At 48.0% G+C, this 25865-nt stretch overlaps 1 protein-coding gene across 1 annotated transcript in view; it reads right to left on the bottom strand.

The window, feature by feature from the left end:
- Positions 1-25865, bottom strand: part of SEPTIN9 (septin 9) — a 144200-nt gene that overhangs the window by 110038 nt on the left and 8297 nt on the right. Inside the window, 1 exon segment of the mRNA XM_050908270.1 lies at positions 7861-7917. Within this exon segment, the coding sequence (XP_050764227.1) occupies positions 7861-7917 (57 nt within the window).

The raw sequence follows: 25865 nt of genomic DNA on the forward strand, positions 1-25865 counted from the left end.
AGAGGACACCACTATTGGCTTACCTTGCCTTAAGTTCCCATTGCTGAAGAAGGGCAAATCCACTGAAGGAGAGAAGACACTCCAGAATTGGGCAGCAGACCCTATTTTCATTTAGCGGCAAAATCATCCAGGCCTGACGCTTCTCTGAACATCATAACATGCTTTTGACCAGAAATTAAACTACAAAAAATTTAAGCCAAGGAGGGACTGCTCCATTGAGTCAGTCAATCAGGAATGCCTCTTGCTACTGGTGCTTTCCTTGGACCTCACGCATTGCTTTCATGGCTACCAAAATTTCGGCAGAGAGACTGCACGCTTTGCAGGTCAGCCCTGAACATCTACAGTGCTTGATCCACTAGCCCAGCTGCAGAGTTGCCTTACAAACAAGTCATCCCTCTGCAACGAAGGGCGTGAAAGGCTGTGCTCCCATCTCTTTTGCAGCCCTAGACACAAGATAAATATAGCAAGGAGTAAATCGGTGCTCTCTGCCTAAGGTACAATTAGAGGTTTTGGTAAACACTAGCCACCGCCGGATGCGCCGGCCTCGGAGGCTCAGAGGATGCCTGTGGTGGGCAGCCAGGGCTCGGGAATTTGCCTCTGCCCACGTGACGAGGGACACCAGACTTTGAGGGGAAGAGGGAAAGTTGAGCAGTCACGAGCTGGTCTGCCAACATGCCCAAGAGCAATTTGCAAACTGACGTTTCAGCAACAAAGAGACAAAAGAAAATAAACACCACGGAGAGATGCATGTATTCAACCGAGAGAAATGTGACCACACACAGCTGCTTAGGTAACCAGCACTGCATGAGCTAGCACATACAGACCAGGTCAAGACACACCAGCCCTTCTTCCTCCTTTGGTTCATTTTTTCCCGTTCCTAAGGGGAAGGGTGGCAGAAGCCGCACCCCACGCACACACTTCCATAGCTATCCCACTCCTCCAGTGCCTGTTGACACCTTGGCTGGAAGCGTGTCCATTCACTCCCCAGCCCCAGGAGGGCTCCTCCCCGCCTGCTCCATCAGCTCCTGCACAGGCACCTTGGGTCAGCCACGTCCCAGCGTGGCCATGCCCCTCGCAGGACACGGGCTGGGGCTGGCAGAGGTGATAACGAACATACTTCTCTCTCCCAGGGCACTGTGCTCTCCTCTAGAGGAACGGTGGGGTTTTTTTTACCTCCATCCTTCACAATGGGATGAGACAAATGAGCTAAAACCATATTCCACTGCCATTCCCCTTCCCTGCTTGCCCACCTCCTCTCTGCTGCAGCCGATGTGAGGTTCTCTTGAAAGGGCGTTACAAGTTTACTCTGGAGACGCCTGGTCCCAAGGCAATAAATAACCTCGCTCAAGGACTACTGCTCCTGTCCCGGAGGAGTTGCACTCTGCACTTCTACATCCCCTTTCCTCGGGGGAACCCTGTGGACCTCATCAGCACTCATCAACAAATCCATATCACATTCCAGTGAGAAAGATGATTATCTTAAAACACAGTCAGCAGCTAAAGCCTCCAAACATTACAGAGCATTAAATCCCCGGTCATTCCTGAACTACTGATTTATATTTCACTACTCTGGTTTCCTCACACCAAAGCCCATAGTGCCAGGCGCTGTACGAAGAAAGCATCAAGAGCTCTACCTGCTCACCTGTGACATCCAGTAGCCTTTTGGGACCAAAAGAGACTATACATAAGACTGGAGATGACTCACGGGTATTGTAAAGGAACGGGACAACAAGCCAGTGCTCAGCGCACCCCCTCAATAGCAAACAGGCCCATGGCACCTATCACTATTCCTTAATTTCGTAGCTGTGCACACAAGTGCCTACGCTCCCTCACTCACTGTAAGTAATGCACATCTCTGCTTGAAGCACGTGGGAGCCCCACAGGACTCTCCCAGGCAGCTTGGAGTCCACATGTCTGTGTTACGCAAGCACCGTCCTCGTCCGACCGTGCAGGAAACCAAGCACCTGAATCGAGAGCAGTCTTTTTGCTTTAACTTCTTGTTGCCTGGAGTTGGGATTTCCTGCAGAGCCGCAATTGTGGAGCCGCGCTGCTGCAGCAGGGACTCTCCAGGCTGGCTGGTGACCAAGCTTCACCCTTTGCTACTTTGCCTTCGTGATGAGAGAGACCAAGAGGACACATGTCAAATGAGGGCTTGTCACTAGGGAGCCCGAGGGGAGCGAGCGGTGCATGTGCATGGGGACGGTCTTTGGCACGAAGATCTGCGCAGCTGGGGTGACCAGTGTGGTGCTTAAAACAAAGGGGAATAGAGGCTGCCCAAAGAAATTCATATGACCTCATCTAGGGACACATCCAAAGCCATGAGGCTGCAACCACAAGTCTCTAGTTAACCCCTCTGCTGCTCTGTCAAGGTGAACGGCACAGCCTGTGCTAAAAACATCATTCTGCAAAGAGAAGTTGTGCACCCCCACGGCTTCCAGCCGGACCAGAAGTGCTGCACTCACAGCCTGGATCCCAGTATGGCAATGGGAAACTAAACAAGGATGCAGTAAAGGTTAGGATAATCTGAAGGTCTAGACCAAGCTTTACAGGAGGGGTCCTCAAACTCAGTTTGCTCAGCTACCACGATTACACGTAGAGGGCTATGCTGTGTAGTGGGGGTACCCGTGTCGGAGCTGCAGGAGATGTGTGACAGTTCTGGCAGCATTTCCCTGAGGAAAAAACACCTCAAAAACCTAATGGTTTTTATAGCACTCTGAATTAGCTTATGTAACAGTAATCATGTACGCTCGACTAGGGAGCCCCTGGCTTTTGACATTTCTTTTGTTTATTTCCACTATTCTGGCTAACCTGCAACCTCACATAAACCAATTTCTAAAGTTGTTCTCTTACAGACTCCAGGCATCAAGGGGAAAGATTGTCCTCAGGGCAAGGTATTAAATCAAGAGATGGAAACAGCAAGATCTATTGCTATATCTACTTTTAACTCACCGCGTGAATTTGGAGCATCCCAAATTAGTGAAGCCTGCTGAAATCCTGTTGACCCTGTTGAAGTGATGATGCCAATTCAAGCTATGCCCACAGTTACACGTGTTCATCTCTTCCACCCACCCAGCCACACAATTTTCCATTTCAGTGCCCACGGGGAAGGATCCACGGGTTCACAGGCAACGCAAAAGGCGCAGCTTTCAGCTTCTCTGCTGCTCTATTTCCCCCAACTATGAAATGGGAACATCAATAACTCTTAAAGGGAAAACGCAAAGCTTGACCAGGGAAAAGCAAAATAAGAAAAGAACTATCTGTGCATGTCTTGTTGAAATTTTCATGTAAGACTATATTCTCTCCGCTTTTATTAATCCCAGCTACCAGCTCCTGCAGAGACCTCCTGGGTGCCCTGGGCGGCGTGGCAGGGCCCAATGGGGTCCTAGAGCTTGTACCCTGAGCAAAAGCTCACAGGCTCACACAACGACCAGCACCTTCGAACCATCTCACTTGTCCTACGTCTCCAGCCCACACTTGTCCACCCGCTGTGGCTTCTGGCCCCTCTGTCTACCACCGTCAACCTAAAGGGTGGACAAGGGGCTCAAGCTGGCACAAACACCAAACAGCCTGGCATGGGACTCCCTCCGCTTTATACTCAAGAGAGGTATTTAGACAGTACAAGACAAACTGCCCCAACGAAGGTTTCATGACATCAGCGAGTGCCCCTTTCTAACGCAACCCAGATAGCTGGCCTTGAGCTTCATGCCTCTCTAAATTATGCCCTACGCTTCCAAAAAGCGCCGAGAAAAGTTGTGGTTGATCTTTAGCCAACTGCTGATGATGCAGAAGTGGGGCCGCTAGCGCCCTGTCTTTTTTGGATGGAAAAGCCGTGCCTGCCCTGGACTGCAGCTGGCCCTGGCAGCCTGCCCCTGCTCCGCTCGGGCCGGCTCCAGGCAGCCGTGCAGCCAGACAAAGGCTAAAACAGGAAAGCTGAGGCACCTGCTCCCCTCCCTCCCCTTGGGGACCTCTCAGGAACAAAGCACCTGACCCACAAATAGCACCGGTCCAGGAGCAGCTCTGCTGCAACACAACTGGAAGGCATCCTCCTCCCCGCGTTCACACACACAGAAAAAACATGCTCTTTTAGCTAAATCAGTAAACTCTACCTTTTTCTGGATCCTCCTGCATTACCCCCGCCAGAGAAGTTCCTTCCTCTTAGCAAAAACCGAATTGTAGGCTGGAAACAAATCAAAGTACAGAGCACAGCTGGCTGCCCAAGAGGAACATGATGCCTATTTCTTCCACTCCAAGTGCTCTGGGGCTGTTTTCTGGCCAGCTGGGGAACACATCGCTGCTCTGGATGGCAAATGTCAGCAAATATTTTTTGCTTTCAAATTCATCAGGTACAGTTGTAGGAAAATGAAGTGGGAGTAACTTCCCTGACACACCGTTCTTAACTCTGCAAAAATATTGCCCTAAGCTACCCACATCAGGCGACGGTGGCATTTTAGGGGCCACAATTCTGAACTCGGATGGAGCCTTTTATAAAGGGTTTCTTCCCACTCCTCTTCTCTTTCTCTGCCCATATCTAATTGCATGTTGAACAGAGCCTCAAAACCACTCACAAAACTCAACCTTATGGGCACGGTCCCGTGTCCTAATTGAGGGGGGACAGGGCCAAGCCCCAGACATCTTCCTTGTCCTTCCAGTCCTCGAGCCGAGGTCCTCCCAGCTCCCGCTATCAGGCTGCACCCCAGGCTGGTGCTCCTGTCCACGGTGAGCCACAGCCCCGAGCCGGCCCATTGCCGAGTTGCAGGGGGCGAGGACCGATATGACGAGCCATGCTGTGGAAAGAGGGAGCCAGCGGTGAGACCAGCTTCACATGTCTTCCACTGAATGGGCCCTGGTTAGCTCAGCACCTCCAGGGTGCTGGACATCAGAAATTGCTTCTGTACCAATAATTGTGGCATCTCTTCGTATAGCCAGAGCCCCGTTACAACTGTGAGACGCTTGAACGCTGTCTTAACCCGGCGTGTCCCCCTTCCCAGGCCATTCCTCAGGTATGCATGATATGAACTCCACTTTTGTAGCCAAAGAAAAACAAACTGAGACAAAGCATAGGATTCACATATCCCTAAATGTAGCTACCTAAAGAAATTATGGTCCCCTCTAATCCTATGGGAATATGGGTTCCTCCGAGAAGCTTATTCTTCCCATTCTAAAGTAAGTGCTCTCAGACACTTTCTGATAGCCTCCAGCTCTCTCCATTGACCAGCCTAGATAAGTCCCACCTCACTGGCTTACCTGGGACTATGCAGCAGGCCTGTACAAAACAAAAACTGCAGTTCCAAAGCCCTGGAATTGCTGCTCTACTGAGCAATGCTGGATGACAATGCCGTACAACCACTTTCAAAGGGACAAGAAAAACCAAGAGGAGTCACAGAATAAGGTTTCCAAAAGAGGTGAACATCAGATCTCCAGGTTCCTACCGTCAATGCATGCCCCAAGGCAATACGTGGTGCGTGGATGACTGTATAGCTGTCTCCATCCCAAGAACTGGTGGCTATGGAAATGCATGTCATCCCTTTCTTTGTTTAGGGTGGCAAAGAGCCCAAAGCAACCCCCTTCTGCAATGCTTCACTTGCAACCACTGCTCAGTCATCCCAACCCCAATTTATCTTTTACAGGAATAAAAGCTTCTGGGTGCAAGGCCAGATGTGCAGCGGGGAAAATTTGGACCTGAGACAAGGGGAAATTGAGCTGCAGTTATATGGAGTCATAAATATTTACTGCAATGTAAACTGGAGCACTGAGCTGGTCATTTGATTTTAACTTGAAAAAAAAAATTAAAATTTAAAAGGTCTCTCACCAGAAAAGTGGAAAAGTATATAATTAAGAGTCTAAAGAAAACAAGCTTGAACAAATGCACTGTGTCTTTCAATTTAGATTCTCTACACTCCAGTTACCTTTGGAGCTGTACCAATTCCCCTTTCTGTCCTCGGACATATATATATATATGAAAACATGCGGTGCCAGGGCTCAGACTGCAACTTTGTTTTCGCACATGCAGAAGATAAACATGCACTTCAGTTCAAAACTACCAGCTTCTGCGCTGGTGGCCGAGTTTTGAAACATCAGCTTTAAAATGCAGCTCAGTTCTTCTGGACTGAACGATCGTTGCCGCGAAGCTTTAGCACCCAGACCAATACTGCGACTCCACGCGAAATTACCACTCAATGCATTTTTCCTGCCATTTAACATTAGTTTGGGGTGCAGTGGCCTACTCTGACCATATTTACATCCTCCCACCAATACATCACAACGTCAGGGTTGGAGATGGTGACAGTGCACGGCTGTGAAGCTCCAGATGCAAAGCAGCAAGTGTCCCAGCAGCAGGACAGCATCACGGCGTGCCATGTCCCCTGTCACCCTTGTCTGTGCGACAACGTGAATACCTGTCCCTGTGCTTACGGCTAGCATTTGATGAGGGCCAGGCAGGCAGTGTCCCAGCTCCCAGGGCATTTAAGCGCACGCTTAACCGGAGGTCTGTGACTAATCCCCATTCTACACGTGCTGATGCCTTGATACAGCAAAGCGCTGAAGTCACCGCTCCAGGAAGGCATCCCGAGGGTGGCTTTCTCCTCCCACCCACGCAGAGGGAAAAGCTGAAAACAACTGTTTTGACAAGTACATCTGGGAGCTGAGACAGGATATGAGGGCTGAGAAGATGAACTGAAACAGCAAATCAAGCCCAGAGGGAGCAACTGTGAGTGACAGAGAGACCAAGGGGACAGGAGCGGACGAAAGCATGGCCACAGCAGGGTGTCGAGGAGGTGAGTGGGGTTCTTGGGGGGGACAGGCTGATTGCAGCAAGCAGTAGAGACAACTGGCAGCATCCTGGAGAAAATGAGGAGGCAATGCCAAGGGGAGGTCATACATCTCAAGAGAAGGAAACGTGAAGGAAGATTTCAATTGCAGCAAAGCACCTGCTAAGAAAGATGAAGGTCTGTGATGTACAAGGGACCCCGATTCTGGAGACAGACGCTTCCCACAGGGGTTTGAACTGCGGAGCAGCACAGGTCCATTGGAGGGGCTAGCACAGCCAGCAAAAGGGGCCATCAAAAGGAAAAGCCCAGAAACGGGATGTCTCAGCTTCCTTTTGAGTATTTCAGATGAGAACACTGACATTTTCTACTTGCAGGGGGTAATTTGGGTCAGGTCAATACAGGTAAGCACCAGGGACGTGTCTCTATCACTGGGCAGTCCCAACCCATGTCACACACGTGCAAGTGGAGCGCACAGGCTCGGATACTCACAAGGACCAATACTTCTGCTACTGCTTTCCCAAGGCTGGAAAACACCTTTTTCAAGAAAGAAACCCTCCCACCTGCTTCCTTCTGAATCAGAAACAGCTTCAGAAACATTAAGCTGCAATTAGGAGTATAAATTTAGTCACAAGCACATATAATCCATAAATCTCCACATCCAATAAAAAATAATAGTAAGGAGACTACGAAAGAGCTGCTAATGACTAAAGCTGTATTTCAACCTCATGCCATTCCTGCTTTCTGTTGCCCTGTGTTAGACCCCTTGAATTGAGATGGGGCTTTCTAATTATTCTCTCTGGATCCATCATTCAGCAAGTAATTAATCTTTTATTTTATATTGCTCTCTCTTTTCATAGTTTGGTTTTTTTTTTTTTAAATATATATACACTGCTCTCTTCTTTTATATATACTGGTGTCTCTCTACAGCATAGAGAGCTCTGCATTTATTAGCAGCCAGCTTTGCCTTTCAAACCATGGCCAGCGGACAGGAGGCAGGAGATGTGATTTCTGAGAGTTACCTCTTGCATTCTCTCAATTTTTTAAATTTTTTTATTGGATGAGGCAGTTTCAAAGAGAAATTCATGCAACTTACTTGGACTCGTCTGGTCACTGAGTCTCCGAAGTCTCCCGCTGGAGGTCCGGCTGATTCCTTAAAGCAAGAAGAAGGTTTGAATGGGCCAAGGGAGTTCACGTGAGTACAGTACGTGGCGCAAGCTCCCCGCTATGACTCTGTATCTGGGAAGGCACATTTTCTGTTGGGAATCTGCTATGCGCAATCATCTCTGCGATTGAAGGAATGTTATATGTTAAACAGAAAAACACCTGAAGAGAGACCTCCACCTTTCCCTGAAGATGTCAAACATTATTCTTCAAACATATCAAACCCACGACTACATTTAGGGTTTCCAGAAACACCAGAGAGAACTTCTGAAATCATTAAGTGGGACACGCACATTCACCTCTCACTCCAGGATATTTTATCCTGGAGACAAGCGCAGCACTTCCAGAGACAGGTTTCCTTGCTGACAGAGGGAAGCACAGGAATTTAAGGACCAGCACATGCCCTGCACTGGCAGAGAGCTCAGCAAAGAGGCTCCTGGAAAGAGATCACTTCCCAGAGGTGCTGGCCTCTCCAGCCCGCTCAGCTGCAAGGACAGCAGCGGCTCCTGTGTTCAGCATCGCAGGAAAGCAAGGGGTGACTACTTTCTGGCTAGATTGCACCCAGCATCCTGGGAACGCATCGCGTATCAGAACTCTGTCATGGGGTTAGACCAGCTGAAACACGGGATGCATTGCGTGTTCCAGGCAGATGCTAAACCAGAACACAGTGATCCGCATGTTGGGCTAATTCTGCTCTACCTTTTTTAACGAAAAAGTATTCGTCATACTCATTGGGGTAGTACATGGTTAATTCATATGCACTGTGCCGGAGAAAGATAAGTGGGCATCTTAACCTACCCTACATCATACATCACTTTGAAAGACAAAACCCAGACACACACCTGTCTCCTCCATTCCCATACCCATTTCAGAAAGTAATCGGTAACTCCCAGCCGCCTGCCTGCCTCCCAGATGCCAGGCAAGCCAGCGGGACCTGCTGGATACGGCAACATTTCTAACCCATCAGCAACTCGTCTAATTTCTGTGCCGTCCCAGCTGCCTATTTGTAAAGTGGTGATTGCCACAACACTTGTTTCCCAGCTATGCTGAAAAACGCAGCAAGAACCAGAATTCACCTTAACAAGCCTTTGGTTAAAACCTAGCCATACACAGAAACCATACGTTGGTTAGTGCCTCAGTTTCTCTTTTCTTAGCACAATAAAAGTGGACACAATAAATGCAGTGAACCACCTCATGTGGGATGCTATACTCTGAAACTACCCCAAATGCTATGATGTCCTGATATAGGGATTCCCTGAAGGTCTGGCAGCTCCTCAGTCTCTGGTGGGTCCTGCTGGAGGACCAACAGCTCCAGGATGGCGTTCATCATCTTGGACACCAGATGCTGGAGCTGTCAAGCTCCAGAACGGAGCCATGGAGGCTCCTCAGCTCAATACAAACCCTGCCTGAGCACACCAATATTTTGAATCAGGATTTCTACCCTGCAAACGGATAAGAAACTCTTAGATTTTTGGGGTGATGTTGTTGTTCAATTGTATTATTTAAACTGCCTTCTCACCATCTACCAGATCTGTTGGACAATAAGCAAAGGGATTAACACAGCACCAATTTAAGCTGCAGAACACCCCTAAACCGTGACTTGTAACATAGCCACAACCTTACAAACCTTGTCAGCTGGAAGAATGCATCATAGAAAAAAAAAAAAAAAGGGGAGGGGGGGCAGCAGCGGAACATATAAAAGGCAGGAAAACTTTCATACCAATAAGCCCTGAGATGGAGGGAGGGAAGGGAAAAGAGCTGCCTGGCAACTCAACATGGAAAAAGTGCCTCATGCTCAGAACCCTCTGCTTATATATATGCATATGTGTGTGCATTTTCTGTCTCCCTTTCCTCTTCTAATATAAAAAGCCTCTGTGCCTACACTGTTATGTGGCTGAACCACAGGGCCGGTTCCAGGGAAACGGCGGTGCTGCCCGACCGTGGCGGCACAGGGAGAACCCCCGGCCAGTACCACCCGGAGCCATCCCCCCGCTCAGCTCTGCCCCCCAAAGAGCATCGCCAGCCAAAGGGCCAAAAACAGAGCCGGGACCGTCCACCCGCATGCGTGAACACCCAGTCTGTCTTCTCGAGAGCTTGATCTGCATTGCAACGGGGCAGGCTGCTGCTACACCCATCACTCAGCGTGCAGTTTCCATTACTGACAGCGAGAGAAGGGCTGAAGTTTCTAGGAGCTTGTGCACTATAACCAACATTATAAATTTTAAACATGTTATTTTTTTCTATTAAACCCAGTCCCTGTCTTTTTTTCTTAATTATTTTCTCCCCTCTAAATGTCTACCGCTTCTTTGGACACTAGCAAGAATGAAAAGGCATATTTCCTCTGCTCAAAAGAGTTTTAAATAGCACTTCTTCAGGCAAGCTGCAAGAGCACTGGAGTCCTGGCTTGGCCCCTTGCAGAGAACGAACAACTCTGCTTCGTCTGCATGCGGGCAAGGTGCGGTGTTGAAATCTGGCTTTCATAATTGCTCAAAAACCAGAGAAAAACATCCCTTATGGGTGGCACGCTGAAGAACGCCGATATGCAGCCATGCTGAGCTAGTTAAATACATCCTTTTATGTTCAAAGACTTCATTCAGTCTGTGGCAAAGCAGGACGGAAGCAGAGCGAGGAGCTTACAAGCTTGGACAGGATCGCACATAGGAAATAGGCTTTATTCCCTTTAGCAACGACTCCAGTGGAAAAACACACATAGGACTTGGAGCATCCAATGCGGCACAGCCATCAGAGCATCCATGTCCTGGCTGAGCCTGTACCTTTCATGTAAATATTTCTGAGCATTTGCTTATCTGCCCTGTCTCACAGGTTTTCCCTGGGGATCTGTAATGACTATTCACACGCGTTTTAAATAGGCAAACCCAAAGGTGGACAAGCTGAATTGATTTGCTCTGTATTGGAGACAGCATTAGAAGGAAGTTTTTCTGACAGCTGTTGCTTCAACCCCTGTTAACAACATTAATAATACTTAATAATGCTGTTAATCCTCTTTCAATAAAAAGGAAAATAAGGAGCAAACAAGAAATTCATACAGGCTGTCCAAAACCTTAACAGAGAATCTGGAAAGAGGAGGAAGTGCTACGGAGTCCAAGCCAAGCTTGCCATCCATGATGTCCCACTGCCCCTCCATCAAGGGAGGATCCAGACACAGTCCTGGAAAGCAGACAAACAGCAGGGAAGGCTGGCAGCCTGGCAAGACAAGAAGAGAAGATCTGTTAAAAAAAAAAAAAAAAAAAAAAAAAAAAAAGAAAAGAAAAAAGGGAAAGCAACAGCTAAAAATATGCTGCTCTCAACACACTGCCAGGAAGCCAGCAGTGTGGGCAGGACCGGAGAGCATCGGCGTGCTGAGCGCGTTCTGGGGTTAGCCTCTATTTATAGCATGGAAGCAGCAGGCTGAGCCCCGGGTTTGGGCTGTGGGGCTGTGAAATGAAAATCAAAGCTTTCCACCCCAGACACAATGTCTATGAGTCTTCCCTCTTAACGCAGTTCAAGTGCCCTCAAGCCATGCTATAAATCTATTGTAGTGCACTGGACTAAGAAACATAATGAAATATGCTTTATTTAGCTGAAATTAGGAATGCTTCCCCACGTCCCCAGCAGAATGACTTCAAAATGGAAGAGTCCAACAGTTAAAAATCAGTCAATCCAAGAACAGTTCATTCAACCCAGCGGATGTGCCGCAGCAGGACAAAGTTAAAACATTCGCAGAGCCTAACCTCACCTTGGCTCACTGGCTGAGCAATATTTTTTCACGTTTTATAATCAACGACTAATTCCCTCCAGATCCACAGGCTGGGACCATATGGCACAGCAGAAAGGCAGCAGCACCAAAGGACACCGGGCTTCACTGGGGTCTCCTTTGCAACTGCCGAAGCCAAGAATCGCTCCAACTGGGTTGTGTCAGTGCAAGCAAGATCCCAGCCAGGCTCACGTTTAAATCACTCCCTCCAGACAACACTGGGCCAAACGTTCTATTATTTCGTGCTTCTTGCAGTTGCTGATATAACACACCAGGGATTTAAAGCATTCCAGTATTGAAACAGGAGCATCTTACAGATACTTGCCCTGATGCAGAAGATGCAGACACGGTGCAGGGCAGCAGGGAGACTGAATCCAGCCTGTCTGGAGAAACTGTCCTTGCTACAGTGTGACTTTTCTAGCTGACTTTGCTGAATCTGAACCTAGAGCTAACAAGGGAACTGCCAGAGATGTTCACCTCCAATACAGTCAACATTTATGTTCTCCAAAACACATCAGAGTTTTTGCATGATACACCCCAAACTTTTTATGGATGCATATACTAGTAACATGACAGGCCACTCGAGATTTATTTTTCTCCTCACAGTAAGTGATCCATGCCACTACACTCATATGGTGTAAAAAATCAGAAGAACACATGAGCAATTTCCATTATCAATAGAAACCACAGGGTGAAGACAAACAATGGAGGATGTAACCCAGGAACTTGCTTTCTCTACACAGTCCAGTAAAAACAAAAAACAAACAAACAAACAAAAGAACCCAAACCAGATAAAGGTCGTGTCGGAAAGGGACGGGCCAAAACCAGCAGGAGACATCCCACACTGTGCTGGAGTCAGCAAAGCAGCACCAGCTCATCTGAGCAGCCAGCATGAGCCTTGCTTCTGTTAAATGTATTTACTAGTAAGTCTGAGATCAGATAATTCAGCTTCTTTCTTCACCCAGCACAAATGCGGCAGGGTGTCCAGACAGCACTGGAGATGTTTCCATCCAAGACCAGTTTCTTCCTATGGACACTTCCGCACTCCCGGCTCCCCAGAGCTCTCTCCTGGGGTGTACAGGTCTGGGCCACGTCATGGAGCCATCCCTAGACTTCACCAACTTTGGCACTGGGGTGGTGGGAGACCCCTCAGCAGAACAACACTTCAGAGGCGTCTACAGCACCTACACAACACCAGCAGTTTTTAAAGCAAAGGCCGACATTTAGAGTTGGCTCCCTCCAGGGCAGGATCTGTACCAGCCTGTGCACTGCAGAGACACCCAGCCCTGCCTCCTCTAATCCATCCTGCCCTTTGCTATCTCCTCAGGCCATCCTGCTGTCAGCTAGGGAGGATATAAGATGACAGCAAGGACATCACTTTGTTTGCCCTGCAGCGGACGCAGAGCTGGCACAGGTACCAGCGCAGGCTGCTGGCGCAGGGTTTTCCACTCCCTTTTAGGATGTGCATGTCTATCGCAACACTTTTAGGACCATCTGTTCAGGACCATACAGAGCATGAAATCTATCTCATTTTATCTACTTCACAGGTACTATCTAGACAGTGGGCAAGAGAATTGTCTTCACTGGCAGCTGTATTTCATCGTGCTTCACATAGATAAGCTCTAAAGGCCCCTTAGATAAAATGGCTGGAGAAGACTTCATCAGTAGTGAGGCCTGGAGCTGTTAACAGAAGGAGGATAACCCACGCATGGTTTGATCCACACTGCACAACCACCGCCTCAGTGGCTTCTCCAACATACCAGACCAGCTGCTGGAGATCGAGCTGCAAAGTTTTAATGCTGACATAGGACATCGCCTTCAGAGGTAGAACCCTGAACATGGAGCTGTGGGTGTCACTGGAGACAGCTGGGGACAGAGGGGCTCTGGGCGAGCTGAGGACGGTAAGGGAGAGACATCTGTTTGCAGAGTAGCAAAGGAAGAAGAATCTCTATTGCTTTAAGCTCAAGTCCAACGAACCACACAACTACAACTGCACTTCCATTAACTTGAAATCCACTTGCAACATTAACCTCAAAAGGAATATGTTTAAAAAAAAAAAAAGAAAAAGAAAAAATTCATGTTCATTTCCAGCACTAATCAGAAACATGCACTGAAGAATAAAAGACACTTTTCCAGATTCTGTGTAATAGAGACTCTTTACAAAGAAGCTGAGCACAGCTGGGAAAAAATCTTCAACCCATGTGCATGGTTTCATTCTGGATCAAATATCTCTGGCAGCAAACTGAGCTTTCACTGGGATGGAGGGATGCTGATGGAACGGAGGGATGCTGTTCCCAAGGGGCACCAATTAGAGACTCAGGAGCAGACCACTACCTTCTCCAACACAGCTACCACCACATGGGTACACCAACAAGCTGTATGTGTCTAGGTCAAAGGCTAAGCATAGACCATACAGCCTAAACCACCACCAACCATTTCACTCATGTGGGAGCTGGATATCATCAGGCTGTGGCCAGACAACACTGCTAATCAGCACAGCACTATTAACACAAGTGGAGCCATGAGTTCACACATAGAAAGAACCCGGCCCGAGGCTGGATTATAGATAACCCTCAAGGAAACCACAGGAAAACTGGCATTAGCGAGATGCATATATTCCTACCACAATGTTATACTTCTGGCAGGTGCCAAACACATTCTAACACTAAAAAAATGCTCCAAAAGCTTGTGCTAATGATAAGAGGCAACAAGAATTAAGCCTCAAGTTTTCCAACATTAGAAAGGCTTCCCCAAGCCCAGCAGTGGCCTGCCCAGAGCTCCTGGCCACAGCAAAGGGCTAACTTAGGTAGAAGGGCCGGTCTTGCACATGGTGTAGAAGATGACAGAGGACCCAGCACTTTAACCTTCGCTCAAGCTCAGGCTTTGAGTCAAGATTTTACCTCAAATTAAACTGCAGTAATTCTCAGGAAATCAATTGACGCACCCATAGAGCTCAAGGCCAGAAAATTGCCTTGACTGACCTGCAAAACCCACACCACACATTTTTACCCAGCCATCATGAATTCAAGCTCGTGCTTGAACGAAGTCTTGGCTTTTCAGAGACGTTCAATCTCAATGTCAAGGTTAAAACATTGGAGTGACCCCAAGTGCTTTGGCAAGTTGCTCAATAGTTAAAATGGCCTTCAAATAGCGCAGAGACTGTGCCTCTTCCCCGTGCATTTATTCTGAGGTGAGCAACCTCAATCCTCAGATGTTCACTTGATAGAAATAACAAGATCATTTCATCGCTCTTTGTGATCGCCTGTTCTTTACTGCCCACAAATTCCTCACAGCTGATAGTCATTCAGAGATACACTGGACAGTCATGAAAGCACAAAAAAAAAAATTAGCACAAGCAGTTTTTCATATGAAAAAGCATGTTAGTCATCATCTGTGATCCTTCTGGTTAGAGTGTTTCAGTAATCTGGCCGGGCAGCAGAAGGGATGCCACATCACCACACTGACACATCAGATGACTTGTACAAATGCGTATTTATAATGCAAGTATCCACACAAATTGGAAGGGACTGGAAAAATGGGTCTTTTGTATGTATTGTCAGTTTTACTGGTTTATGTGATTCTTTTACTTAGCAGCAGGAGGGAAGGGAAAAGGATTTATAAAGGAACAGAAAACTGTTATTGTGAAGCTGTACTGATTGGTAATGGACCTGGTAACTACTGTCAAGTCTAAAATAGCTTCCAATTCGCTGTTGAAGCTAACCAGATTTCCAAAGAGATCTTGTCCCTCTAAATTTACCCTGTCTTCACCACTGTCTTCATTTGCTCACACTCCTTAGCTTCTGAAATCCAAGAGAGGGAAGCAGGACCCAAGAACTACAACAAACAGTGTCCTCATGGCATTTTCACTAAACAAGGGGGTTTTGCAAGAATATGTCACGGAGCTCACAAAGCCATCGCAAGAGCAGCTTGGATCTGGTCCCATTTGTTTCTACAGAACCTGTAGCATCCCAGCAGAGATGGGAAGGAGGGAAGATGTCTGAACTCATCCAAGCTGCAGCCTTGCTCAAAGAAGGAAATAATCAAGCCCTTACATTAATCAGCTGCCACCAGACCTTCAGCAAGCTAGAAATGTGTTAGTTAATGATTAACATTAATAGCACAAGAGTCCCCAGGAGCCTGAATGGACAAGAAATAAGGCTTAGCACGCAGAGCACTACGCAAACAAAGAACAAAACAAATGATCGCTGCTCATCCTTTGCCTTCCAGAAAACCCCAAACATTTACAGCATCCAGACTCATGAGCACACCTAACTTTCTCAAGTTTGTCTGGCAATGGCCATGGATTAGTTGGAGAAAACCACTGTCAGATTTGAAGGAGGGGAAAGGAATTTTAAAACTGCAATGTGGTATTTCCATATGTATCAAATACTCCCAAGCCACCCCGCGGCTCTCCTCCCCGCAGGCCCGTAACACTCTGGCTCTGACCACACAGGAGAACTCCTGGTGCAAACTTCCCAGCCCAGCAGCATCTGGCTCTCTGCTGCACTCTGCGCAGCTTCAGCACACTAAGCAGCAATGTGTTACTTCAGATTAAAAAAAAAAATAAAGTCATCCTTACTTAGATTTTAAATCAATTTCTTCTTGTAACCTCAATGCAATCCAAATTTTATTTTTCAGCCACAGCATTTGCTCAGTGACCACTCACTGCTTCCCTGCTCTTGTTTCAGACACACAGAACTCCCAAACTTGTGTTTCAGAGGGTCCCCCCGCAACAAACGTCGCTGGATTTATCATCGGAGCCCTGCAAGCCTGGGGCTGCCATCAGGATGTAGTACAGACCCCTTCTGTTTGCCAGGCTCTGAAAGGCAAATGTTGATTTTTCCCAGAGAGGGATGGGGGTGTATAAAGGAGAAAAGCCAAGAACAAAGAGGCAGCGGCTCACTAGCCAAAGGGCTGCAGACGACAAAGGGCAGAGGTTAAGGGTTCTCCTGAGCCTGGGTGACCCACCGGGGTGACCCACCAGACTGCTTGGCAGAAGCGTGCCAGCGCCTGTAGCTAACAGGACACCCAGAGCAGACCTGGCCACTTTGGACTCCCCACCCTTAGCAAGCAATTCCTCATTCACCGCTGGAGGAGGTAAGGGGCAGCCTGTGGTTTTGAGACCAGTGTCTGACTCTGAAGTCACTGCAAAGAGAAAAACTCGGCCAGGGATTTTACTTAGATGCTAACGCGCGAATCCAAGTCTCACTCCAGACTTTTGACAAAGCGCCCTTTTCCTCCACGCAGTACGAGAGATGCTCCACTGCAGCCACGTAACATCCCAACAAAGGAAACAGCGACAGGTAAAGAAGCAGCCAAGGGACCACAGTCACTAAATCCCATTCCCTCCCTGGCCAGAAACTCAGACAAATACACAGGGTCAAGATTCACAAACTGTCTGGCCACTTGATTGAGAACAGGTCATCTTGGAAAAGCATTAAGCTCAAGCAGACGACGGTCACTTTTCTCTCTGCATCGAACATCCACACAAATGTGCTTCGGGCTGCAAACACTCCCTGGCGCCCTTTCACCCGAGCATCCCTAGTGTAGCAGCAGCCGGAACACGCACACTTTGCAGTCATGCGTTCATACAACGATGAGTCTGGATCGCTTTGGTAGGACCCCGTGATACTCTGATATTACATAGAATTGCCTGAAAGTCAGAAAGCCCAAGATCCAAGCTGCGGCTCAGAAACTAGCTCCCTGGGTAGCCCTGCACAAGAAATTTAAGCTCAGAATTGCAGCTGCTCCCTTGGACATCAGACATCCACATTCTAATACTTATCTCTAACCCCAACTCCAGTCGCATCTTGATTCTCTGCTCATTCGAGGCTAACCTGCCCTAGGAAGATGCTGAGGTGGGTGGCCAGGGAGGACCAGCTCAGCTGCAGGGGCAAAGCCATCTGCAGACAGAGGAGTCAGGAACCGTTCAGCTGCCTCCATGGCTCTACCACTACTTGCTGCACATAACTTTCCTCCTCCATATACCCTTTTCCCTGCCTGTAAAATGAGGCGTCAAACACTTCCCCTGCTTATAGGAGCAGGAAGGATATATTATTTAATGTTTTTACATTTTAGCTGTATTGTAAACAATGATTCAGGCACTATCTATAGATTACTGAGATAACGTCCGCTGTCCTTAAACATCAGGGAAGAAGGGAAGTTACAGTCTGAGACTACAATGAAGCCCTGGACCCATACAACTGAGGGTTTTCTCCTATTAAGTCTGCCCCAGAAGTAGCCAAGGCAATCCAGTTTCATAAGCTAGTAACATTCTTTGAATGTTTTTCCTTGTATCTTACAATTATATTTAGTAGTGGCTGCAGCAGGGAAATTGGAATAGAAGAGAACTTCAGCCAATTTTTAGGACTTATTTGAGTGCCTAATGTTGCAGATCAGCTTACGCTAGAGTTTGCAAAAGTGCCTTTACAAACTGTAGTATAACCCCATCTCTATCTTAAGAGATGCTGCACTTACAGTTCTGTCTTCCATCTCTAAGTCAGACACCCCCAGAAAGACCGACCACAGTCCCAAAGTCAGCTACACAAGCGGCTTAAGGCTGAATCTGTCAGGGGTCAGCAGTCAACACTGAGATTAAGTTTCCTGTGAGCTCCCTCTCTTCCCCCCACCCTCTCTCATATGAAGCATTTAAAGGCATTTAATGGAGGACTAGGTTCTCAGAAGTACCCATTGCCTATGCTGAGCCCCAGAATGTCTGTTGTGTCCTGCTGCTGCACATCAGAAGGGTAAGGTACCCAGCACAAAAGCACTACATTAATTTAAAAACAAGATGTAGAATCAATACATAAGTGCCAATATCTTATTTGCTTATCCTTTTAAATCTTTGTAAGGGACAAAATAATTCTAGACCCAACACCTACCTTTCTGCCAAGCCATGCTCTCCAATAGTCAGCTCTACAGAGAGGAAGCAGGAAAATTAAGAATAGGGTTCATTTAAATAAACCCCAGCTGTAGGAACCACCTCTACTTGATACTACTCCATGATTACACACTCTTCTTTCCCCAGGTACCAAGCGGTCCCAATGCAACTCATTCCTCTAATGGGTTTCTGCAGCTGCCAGCAAGGGAAAGGTAAAGCACCTGGCACCACCAAACAGCTCAGCCCTGGCAAAAGGCAGAGTGAAGTCACTCCTGGCACAGGTGAGAACCATTTCAAGTCACGGAGCACTGCCTGCAGCCTCTAAGGAAGCCTTTTCTCTCTGAAAAGAGGGCTCACACAAGGAGACACAAAGCCTATTCTGTAGGTCTGGCTGAAAGGCAGCATTGTACGTGGAACATGGCACGCTCCGTGTAACGGAGCCGGGCAGTGGAGGTCCGGGCCCAGTCCAGAAACCCTCCCTCGAGTCACTCACCCCAACGATACAAATGTTCAGCCTTCACTATGAAAATCCTTGCAACAAAAAAGGCAATTGCTGCTATTTCTGTAACAAATACATGTGTATGCACGGGACTGAGATCTGCTTTGTGCTGGCACGGATCCTCCCTGGAAAGTTCAGCCTGCAACTATTGAGGAACCCAAACCTCCATGCACCAACCCCGGCACCACCAAGACCTTGCGCTGTGCTAAGCAGCAGCACGAGCGAGGATTCCCAACATGGTGAAGCGTATGGACTTGCACCTTATGCCATAAGTAATGAACCACACTGTGCGTGACCTGCCACGGTGCATGCACAGGCTGCTGCCGGCCGAACCTGAAAGGTTTTTCTCTGTCTGGAGGCTCACGTCACTTCTGATGACCTCTAACACCACCGTCAGAGTTTATTACACAAGCTGACCTTTCAACAAACGGCATCTTTCGCAGTCAGAGGACTCCAACACCTCTTGTCCAGAGTGGATCCATGGCACTGCCATGTCCCTCGAGCCCAAACCTGCCCCAACCCTTTGTATCTCCTGCGGGAGCATCGCCCAGGCAGGAACCTCCCTCCCCTGTCCAGAGCTGCGGGATGGACAAGGGGCCAAGGGAGGATGCTCTGGGGGGTGTCAAAATTCCAGCCTTATCTCCAGAGGCTGAGATCATGGGTAGAAAATGTTTCTGTGTTGTCTCAGCAAGCTTCCTGCTGGCACCCCTCTTCCTCTCCACAAAAGCACCTCTTTGTGAGCAGTTTTGGAGCCAGAGAAGAACGTTCACAGGTACAGACTAAATGTATTTACCATTTCTGAGACATTAGATCTGTAATGGTGCCTGTTCTTAGCATGACCTAGCTGTTCCTCAGCCAGCTGTGTCCTGAGCAGGTCAGGGGAAGCAGCCCCAGCTGCACGGGGGGATGCTGGCACTTCTTTCGAAAACTGCTGGTACACAAAGCGGTCCCTCGCTGCACCGCTGCTCACTGCTGCAAGCTGGCAGCCACGTGCTTTAGTGTCTGTGAAGGAAGGACGCCCACTACTTAGGATCATAACCAGAGGTCTCCAAAGACCTGGGTTTGACTCCTCGCTCCGCCACAGATACCTGGGAGCCTCAGGGCAGCACCGGCCTGAGCGTTTGCATATTAAACGTCTGTGCAGGAGCCCCAGACAGTCTCCGTAGTCAACAGAGGAGACAGGCTCTGCAGCCAGTGAGTCACCTCCATCCCGAGATGGAGGTGGAAGGTAGGGTGATTCATCTGACAGCCCCTGGCTGGAGAGAGGCTGCAGGGACCAGCTCTGATTCAGAGATGCTCTTAGATGGCTCAACTTAGGCAAAATTAAATTCCACCTTTTTTTTTTTCCAGGCCTCAGTTCTCTGTAATACGGGATATTAGCTCTCTCCTAGCTTTAAGATCAATGTCTGAAAGACTGAAGATACTTACAGGAATAGGAAGCACTTTGGTTATCTGCACGGTCATTAGACAAGGAGCAGGAGTCAGGATATCTGATTATGCCCCAACCCGGCCACACAAACCAAATAAAGCAGCTTGTTTCTCTGCAGCTCAGTTTCCTCGGCAATAAAGTGGCATATGTCTTTCACAGAGAATTTCCTATGGACACTTGGGAAGGCTTTGGGAGCACAGGAGAAAAGGCTTTATGCATAAAGCGCATCCCCTGGAGGAGCCCGAAGCCCCTCTGTAGGGCTCTGCCCTGGTGATACAAGCACAGAGCGAGGCCACTGCCAGGTAGACTCATGCTCCAGGAGAAGGTGAGAAACAGCCACGTCCCTCTCCAGAGGGAATTGTCACCCCTCATGCCCTAAGTTTCCTGTGTGTAAACAAAGCGTTGACCTCCAGGGCTCTTGGGCACATCACCATCGGTTTATTCCATATGAAAGTGAAAATAAAAAAAAAAAAAAACCTGCAGCTGAAATAGTGTTTAATCTTGCAAAGATTATGATTACATGATTTGAAAAGCAGAGGAGGCTGTTAAGCCCCCCAAAGCAGAGGTCTCTACTTGGTTTATAGTCTTATTTTGCCCATAATCTATAGGCAACAGGGCTTGGATGCTTCCAGGATGTTCTGAGGGACTATGTCAAGGCAGTTTTTAATCCAAAGCCTGATCTCCCAGCTGTGTTTTGACCTAAGGATACATCATTCATTAACCATCAGAAATGGGAAATAGAGAGGTTATAAAAGATGAAGATGATCCCAAGTGGGGATGAAACGCTAGTATGTTAGAGGATATTAGAATTCAAATTAATCCTGATACACTGGAAATGGACAACAAACAAACAAAAAACCCGAATAGGATGCAATGTGATTTAGCAAGGACCAGTGCAAAGGTCTAATCTACCCACTAGACTCCCTCAAATCAGTGGTTGCAGGAGGTTTCTACAAAAGATTCATATCCTACGTGAGCTGAATTGCCAGATTTTATCATCATCAACTACAGAAATAGCTTAGGGTGACAAGTACTCCAGGGAGGTGCTTGCAGGAAGGTGGGATGGAGCCCACTGCAAATTGAGGTGTGGAAGGCAGACAGTCAGAGCCGTGTAAATGAGATGGCCAGCAGCACCCAGGCTCAGCCCCAGGAGAAGTTCACCTTGTAGAAGATGAGAATTAGAGCCGTTCCCTTTGCAAACCTCTAATGCTGTGCACTGGATCCTCAATGTGAAAAGCCACCGGGCGCCAGGCAGAGCAGCCTTGGTTCAAGAGTTTGTTTGCACTTAACCAGCTTGTCTATCTGGGATTCTACCATGCCCTTAATTTTCCCTCCTGTGTAAGAGGCCAGGACAGATCGGCTACATGAAAAAAGCCAGAAAGCCTGACCATGCATGGCCAGCCTTGCAGCTAGCAGACTGCTCCCATCAGATCTGCACGGCTGACTGCTTCAGCCTGCCCCATCCCTGCAGCCCTGTGAGTGCCAGGGGAGTGGCAGAGCCTCGTGGAAACGCCCAGACATCTTCCACTCAACAGGGTTAACAGGAGGTCCTCCAGGCTGTGTTAATAAGCCATAATTTTGTCTTGAAACTGTGAGTACCTTGGAATTGGGCAAGGTGCTGCACGCCACCTGCTCCAGCTCCACGTGACAGCCAGGTATTTGCTTAGAGAGAAATGCAAACAAACCCACCCTGGCAAGCTTCGTGCTTTCCTACAAATTCAAACAAAGTCATCTCCAGATGGAAAGCAGGAGAGCATGGGACAGCCCTGGGTAAAGCAGCTGCCCCAGTGCCTATTCGGGCAGCCCACAGTCAGCAGAGAGGAGGCGGTGAGGAGGAAGGAAAAAAGCCACAAACTCATCGGCAGGGTATCTGAGCAGCCTACTCTCCATATGCAGTCACAGTTTATTGCCATACTGAGCATAAGATGAGTATTGTTAACACCACGTCTTCTCCTTTTCTGACCCACTGTTCTCCATCCAGTGACACCTTTTACAACAAACCACGTAGATGTAAAAAGAATATGCAATTTCTGGTCCTGAATGCTCCTGACCTAAGAAACCAGTGTGGTTTTTCCCTGTGGTTGTCATTTCTGCTGTCCAGCTGAGAAGAGTTAAAACCCCACAGGTACTAAGGTGTGCTAAAGGCGTCACGATTCCCACACGTAGGGGCCTGGGGTCTGTCTGACAAGTTCAAAGAGAGCCCTGTGCCCTCTACCTGTGCTGTGATTATACAAGGGAAGCTTTGAAGACAAGGCTACAAACTGTTTATGGCTCCTGTGCTATTCATGGGAAAGGTGAATTCCTATGCAGATGTCCAGCCTCGCTGTGAAGTATTCACAGAGTGGAAAGTATGGATAACAATTTCTCTCTGTAGTCATGAGAACTCATACTACCTCATCAGACTATTTATAACAACATTTATAACAAAGAAATGCAATTGTAAAATAATTCAAGGGTTACTTGTATAGCGCTTACCTTCTCAGAGGCTATCACAGCTCTCTTCCAGCATCCCTCCCAGTATGCCCCAGTACAACTTCTGGCTATTCTAATTTATCCTAGCACATAACTCTCTGAAGAAATTATTTCCTGTCTTGATGTTTTCTCTCGCATCCTTACAAGATTTGATGCTTTCTACTCTTCCTCCCCCAGAGCTGACCAGCTTTGGCCCAGAAGCACGTGGAACCTCGTTCACCTCCTCTCCCCATCTTCCCCACCTTCAGTGCATGTTGGGAAAGAGCTGCAGAAATGCTCAAAATATCTCCTGGGGTGTCTGAGGATGAAACACTCTCAGTTCATCAGTGAAGTCGCTTCCTTCATTGCATCTCTGCTCCCTCCCCGAGCCCGGCAGCACTGCGGGCTGTGCCGTGCACTGGGTCTGCATCCTCCTCTCCTGCCCTTCCAGGCCCAGCCCTTGCTCCTGCCTCTCCATGTTCCTGCACTGGTCTTCCCCCATCAGTCTGCACCAGCGTCCATGCTCTGCCAGCACAGCTTCTGTTTTCCCATCCACTGACCCATGCTCCTGGGTACACCTGACCTGTGGGAAACACTTCTCGCCCCTGCTACACCTCTCAGTAGCAGTCTGTCCATCGGATGGAGGGACTTTGGACACAGAAACATCTCCACAGGGCTAGGAATGAGGACACTGTTTATTTTTACCCAGGACTAAGGTCAGGTTTTGCTCCTAGCTCGCCACAGGCTGCGTGGTTATGCCTTGGACCGACCTTCCAGCTCCTTGCTTCCCAGTGTCCAGAGCGACTAACCCTTCTTCTGTGTTACAAACTCTGCCAACAGCAGCCCACAAACTGTCCGCCAAGGAACAGGAGCAGTCTATAAAAGGGTTTAACGCAGATGCCTGCAATAATAAGCACCCAGTACATTGACATGGGAGGCTTTTCTGGCTTATATCCATGCCCAGGGGCTCCCATACTTATATTCATGGCCCAAAGGACATAAAAGGCTCAGTAAGATCTGAACATTAATCCAGACGCATATTACGAAACAACTTTTTACTATTCCCTTTCCACCACGGCTCAAGCACAGGGATCTTACTTTTCCCATGATGATCTTAAAAAACTTAGCAAAGCCAAACACACAAAAAAGCCCCCCACAGCCACAGACATCCTCCTCCCCTCTCCCCACCACATACACTGTCCGAAAAGCCTGACATGTACTTTAAAATATTGATGCCTGATGCTGATTTCCTAGAGAGCGGCTGGTCCATGAAGGAGCACACGGAGCAGAGCAGCTCTGCTGCGGAAGCAGGTTTGAAACCTCCACAGATGGATCAAACTCGCAAGGGCTGAGCTCATCCTTCCCAACACTAACTGCAGGAATCAGCTGTCAGATTATTTCACATCACTGTTGGGAGGTTTATCTGACAAAAACCCACTCCGGGAAATAAATCACAGCCTTGCGCTGCAGCTGCCAAGCAGGACGGGAGAGACCACCCAAGCCATGACATCCCTCGACAACCTGCAGCACTGACAGCCTTTCCGTGCTCAGATGTGGGACTCGCCAACTGAAGCATCTCACTTGTCAGTACAGCAATTTGGGAAAGCGTTTACAGATGCAGATGTAGTTGAATGACAATTAACGTCAAAGGGCAATTAGCTACAGTAATGTTAGTCCTTCAGGCTGTGTAAGTCTGAACTGTTCAGTAAATACTCAACAGCGCTGAGAGTCATAACCTACCTGCTAAAAAAAAAAAAAAAAATTAAAAAAAGAGGCATTTGAAATTCCATGGTAGGATGTGGTGGTTTTGGTACAGCTTGGGCACAACTCAAACTCACATTTCTCAGTATTATGCCCGATTTGACAAAACATGCTCTCAAAACACGTGAAGGCAGGACACCAAAGGGGAAAAAAACCCTTCATGCGGCAGACACGGCTGCAAGAGCACATAATAAAGGTCTGAATTTAAGGATTTCCTGGTGCTTCTAGGAATTGACCTTAGATAAAAGCAATACAGCACACAACTCCTTTTATCACTAGAATACTGAAAATCAGCGAGGTCGGAAACCTTCCCCAAAGCAAACCAGAGCATGAAGAGGATTACAGCATTTCAGGATTGGACTGGCAACAACATCAGCTTTCAGTGCTTCACATTAAATTCTATGCGGGTAATGAATTATGTTTCACCCTCATTCCTACTGATTTAACAAAATATATATATTGCTTTTAATTTAAACAATTAATTGAAAGTCACATTGGATGGAAGATGGAAACTGAATATTAGGAGAGCAAAGCAGTTGTAGAGTGCCGGTGGCTGACAGACCCCGGTCACAGACCTGGGCAGGCTGGGAGCTCCCCACCAGCCGAGTCGGTGGGTGACACTTGCTCTTCTGCAGCCCAGAGCTGTACCTTTCTTGCAGGCAAAACAAAGCCTCCAGCCTCCTTAACTCACAGCTTTTCATCAAACTTAAACTCACTCAAACAAAACCCTGCCACCTCCCATGGTCTATGATGTGCAAGTCCTTTGTCCTGACTTGTAACGCGCCAAGATCTGTTATTCTTCTCAGCAATTTTTATTTGTACGTGTCCAGGCACTTACAACTCAGCCACTGAGTCATTCAACAACAGCTCTCAGCAGTAATTGCTGAGGGCATCTTGTCCTCGTTTCCTTTGTTTATTCTGTCCATTATATAAAGCTATAGGCAATCCCCATTTCCCTTGATAACATCAAAACCAAAGCAAACTTGCACCCAGGGGCTGCTCTTGAGGATCAGGACTCCAACTTGCTCCCCAAGTACGTGCGCTCAGAGTTTCTCCGGCATCACCACCGCAGCCTGCAAAGGGACATGACTCCAGATATGCTGAGCATCAGGGACCCTCTGTACCCCCAGCAGCTGCTTTGGGTTCAGCCCCGCGAGTCCTTG

The sequence above is a fragment of the Gymnogyps californianus genome, chromosome 19 (assembly GCF_018139145.2).
Source record: "Gymnogyps californianus isolate 813 chromosome 19, ASM1813914v2, whole genome shotgun sequence".
In the NCBI taxonomy this organism is placed as follows: Eukaryota; Metazoa; Chordata; class Aves; order Accipitriformes; family Cathartidae; genus Gymnogyps; species Gymnogyps californianus.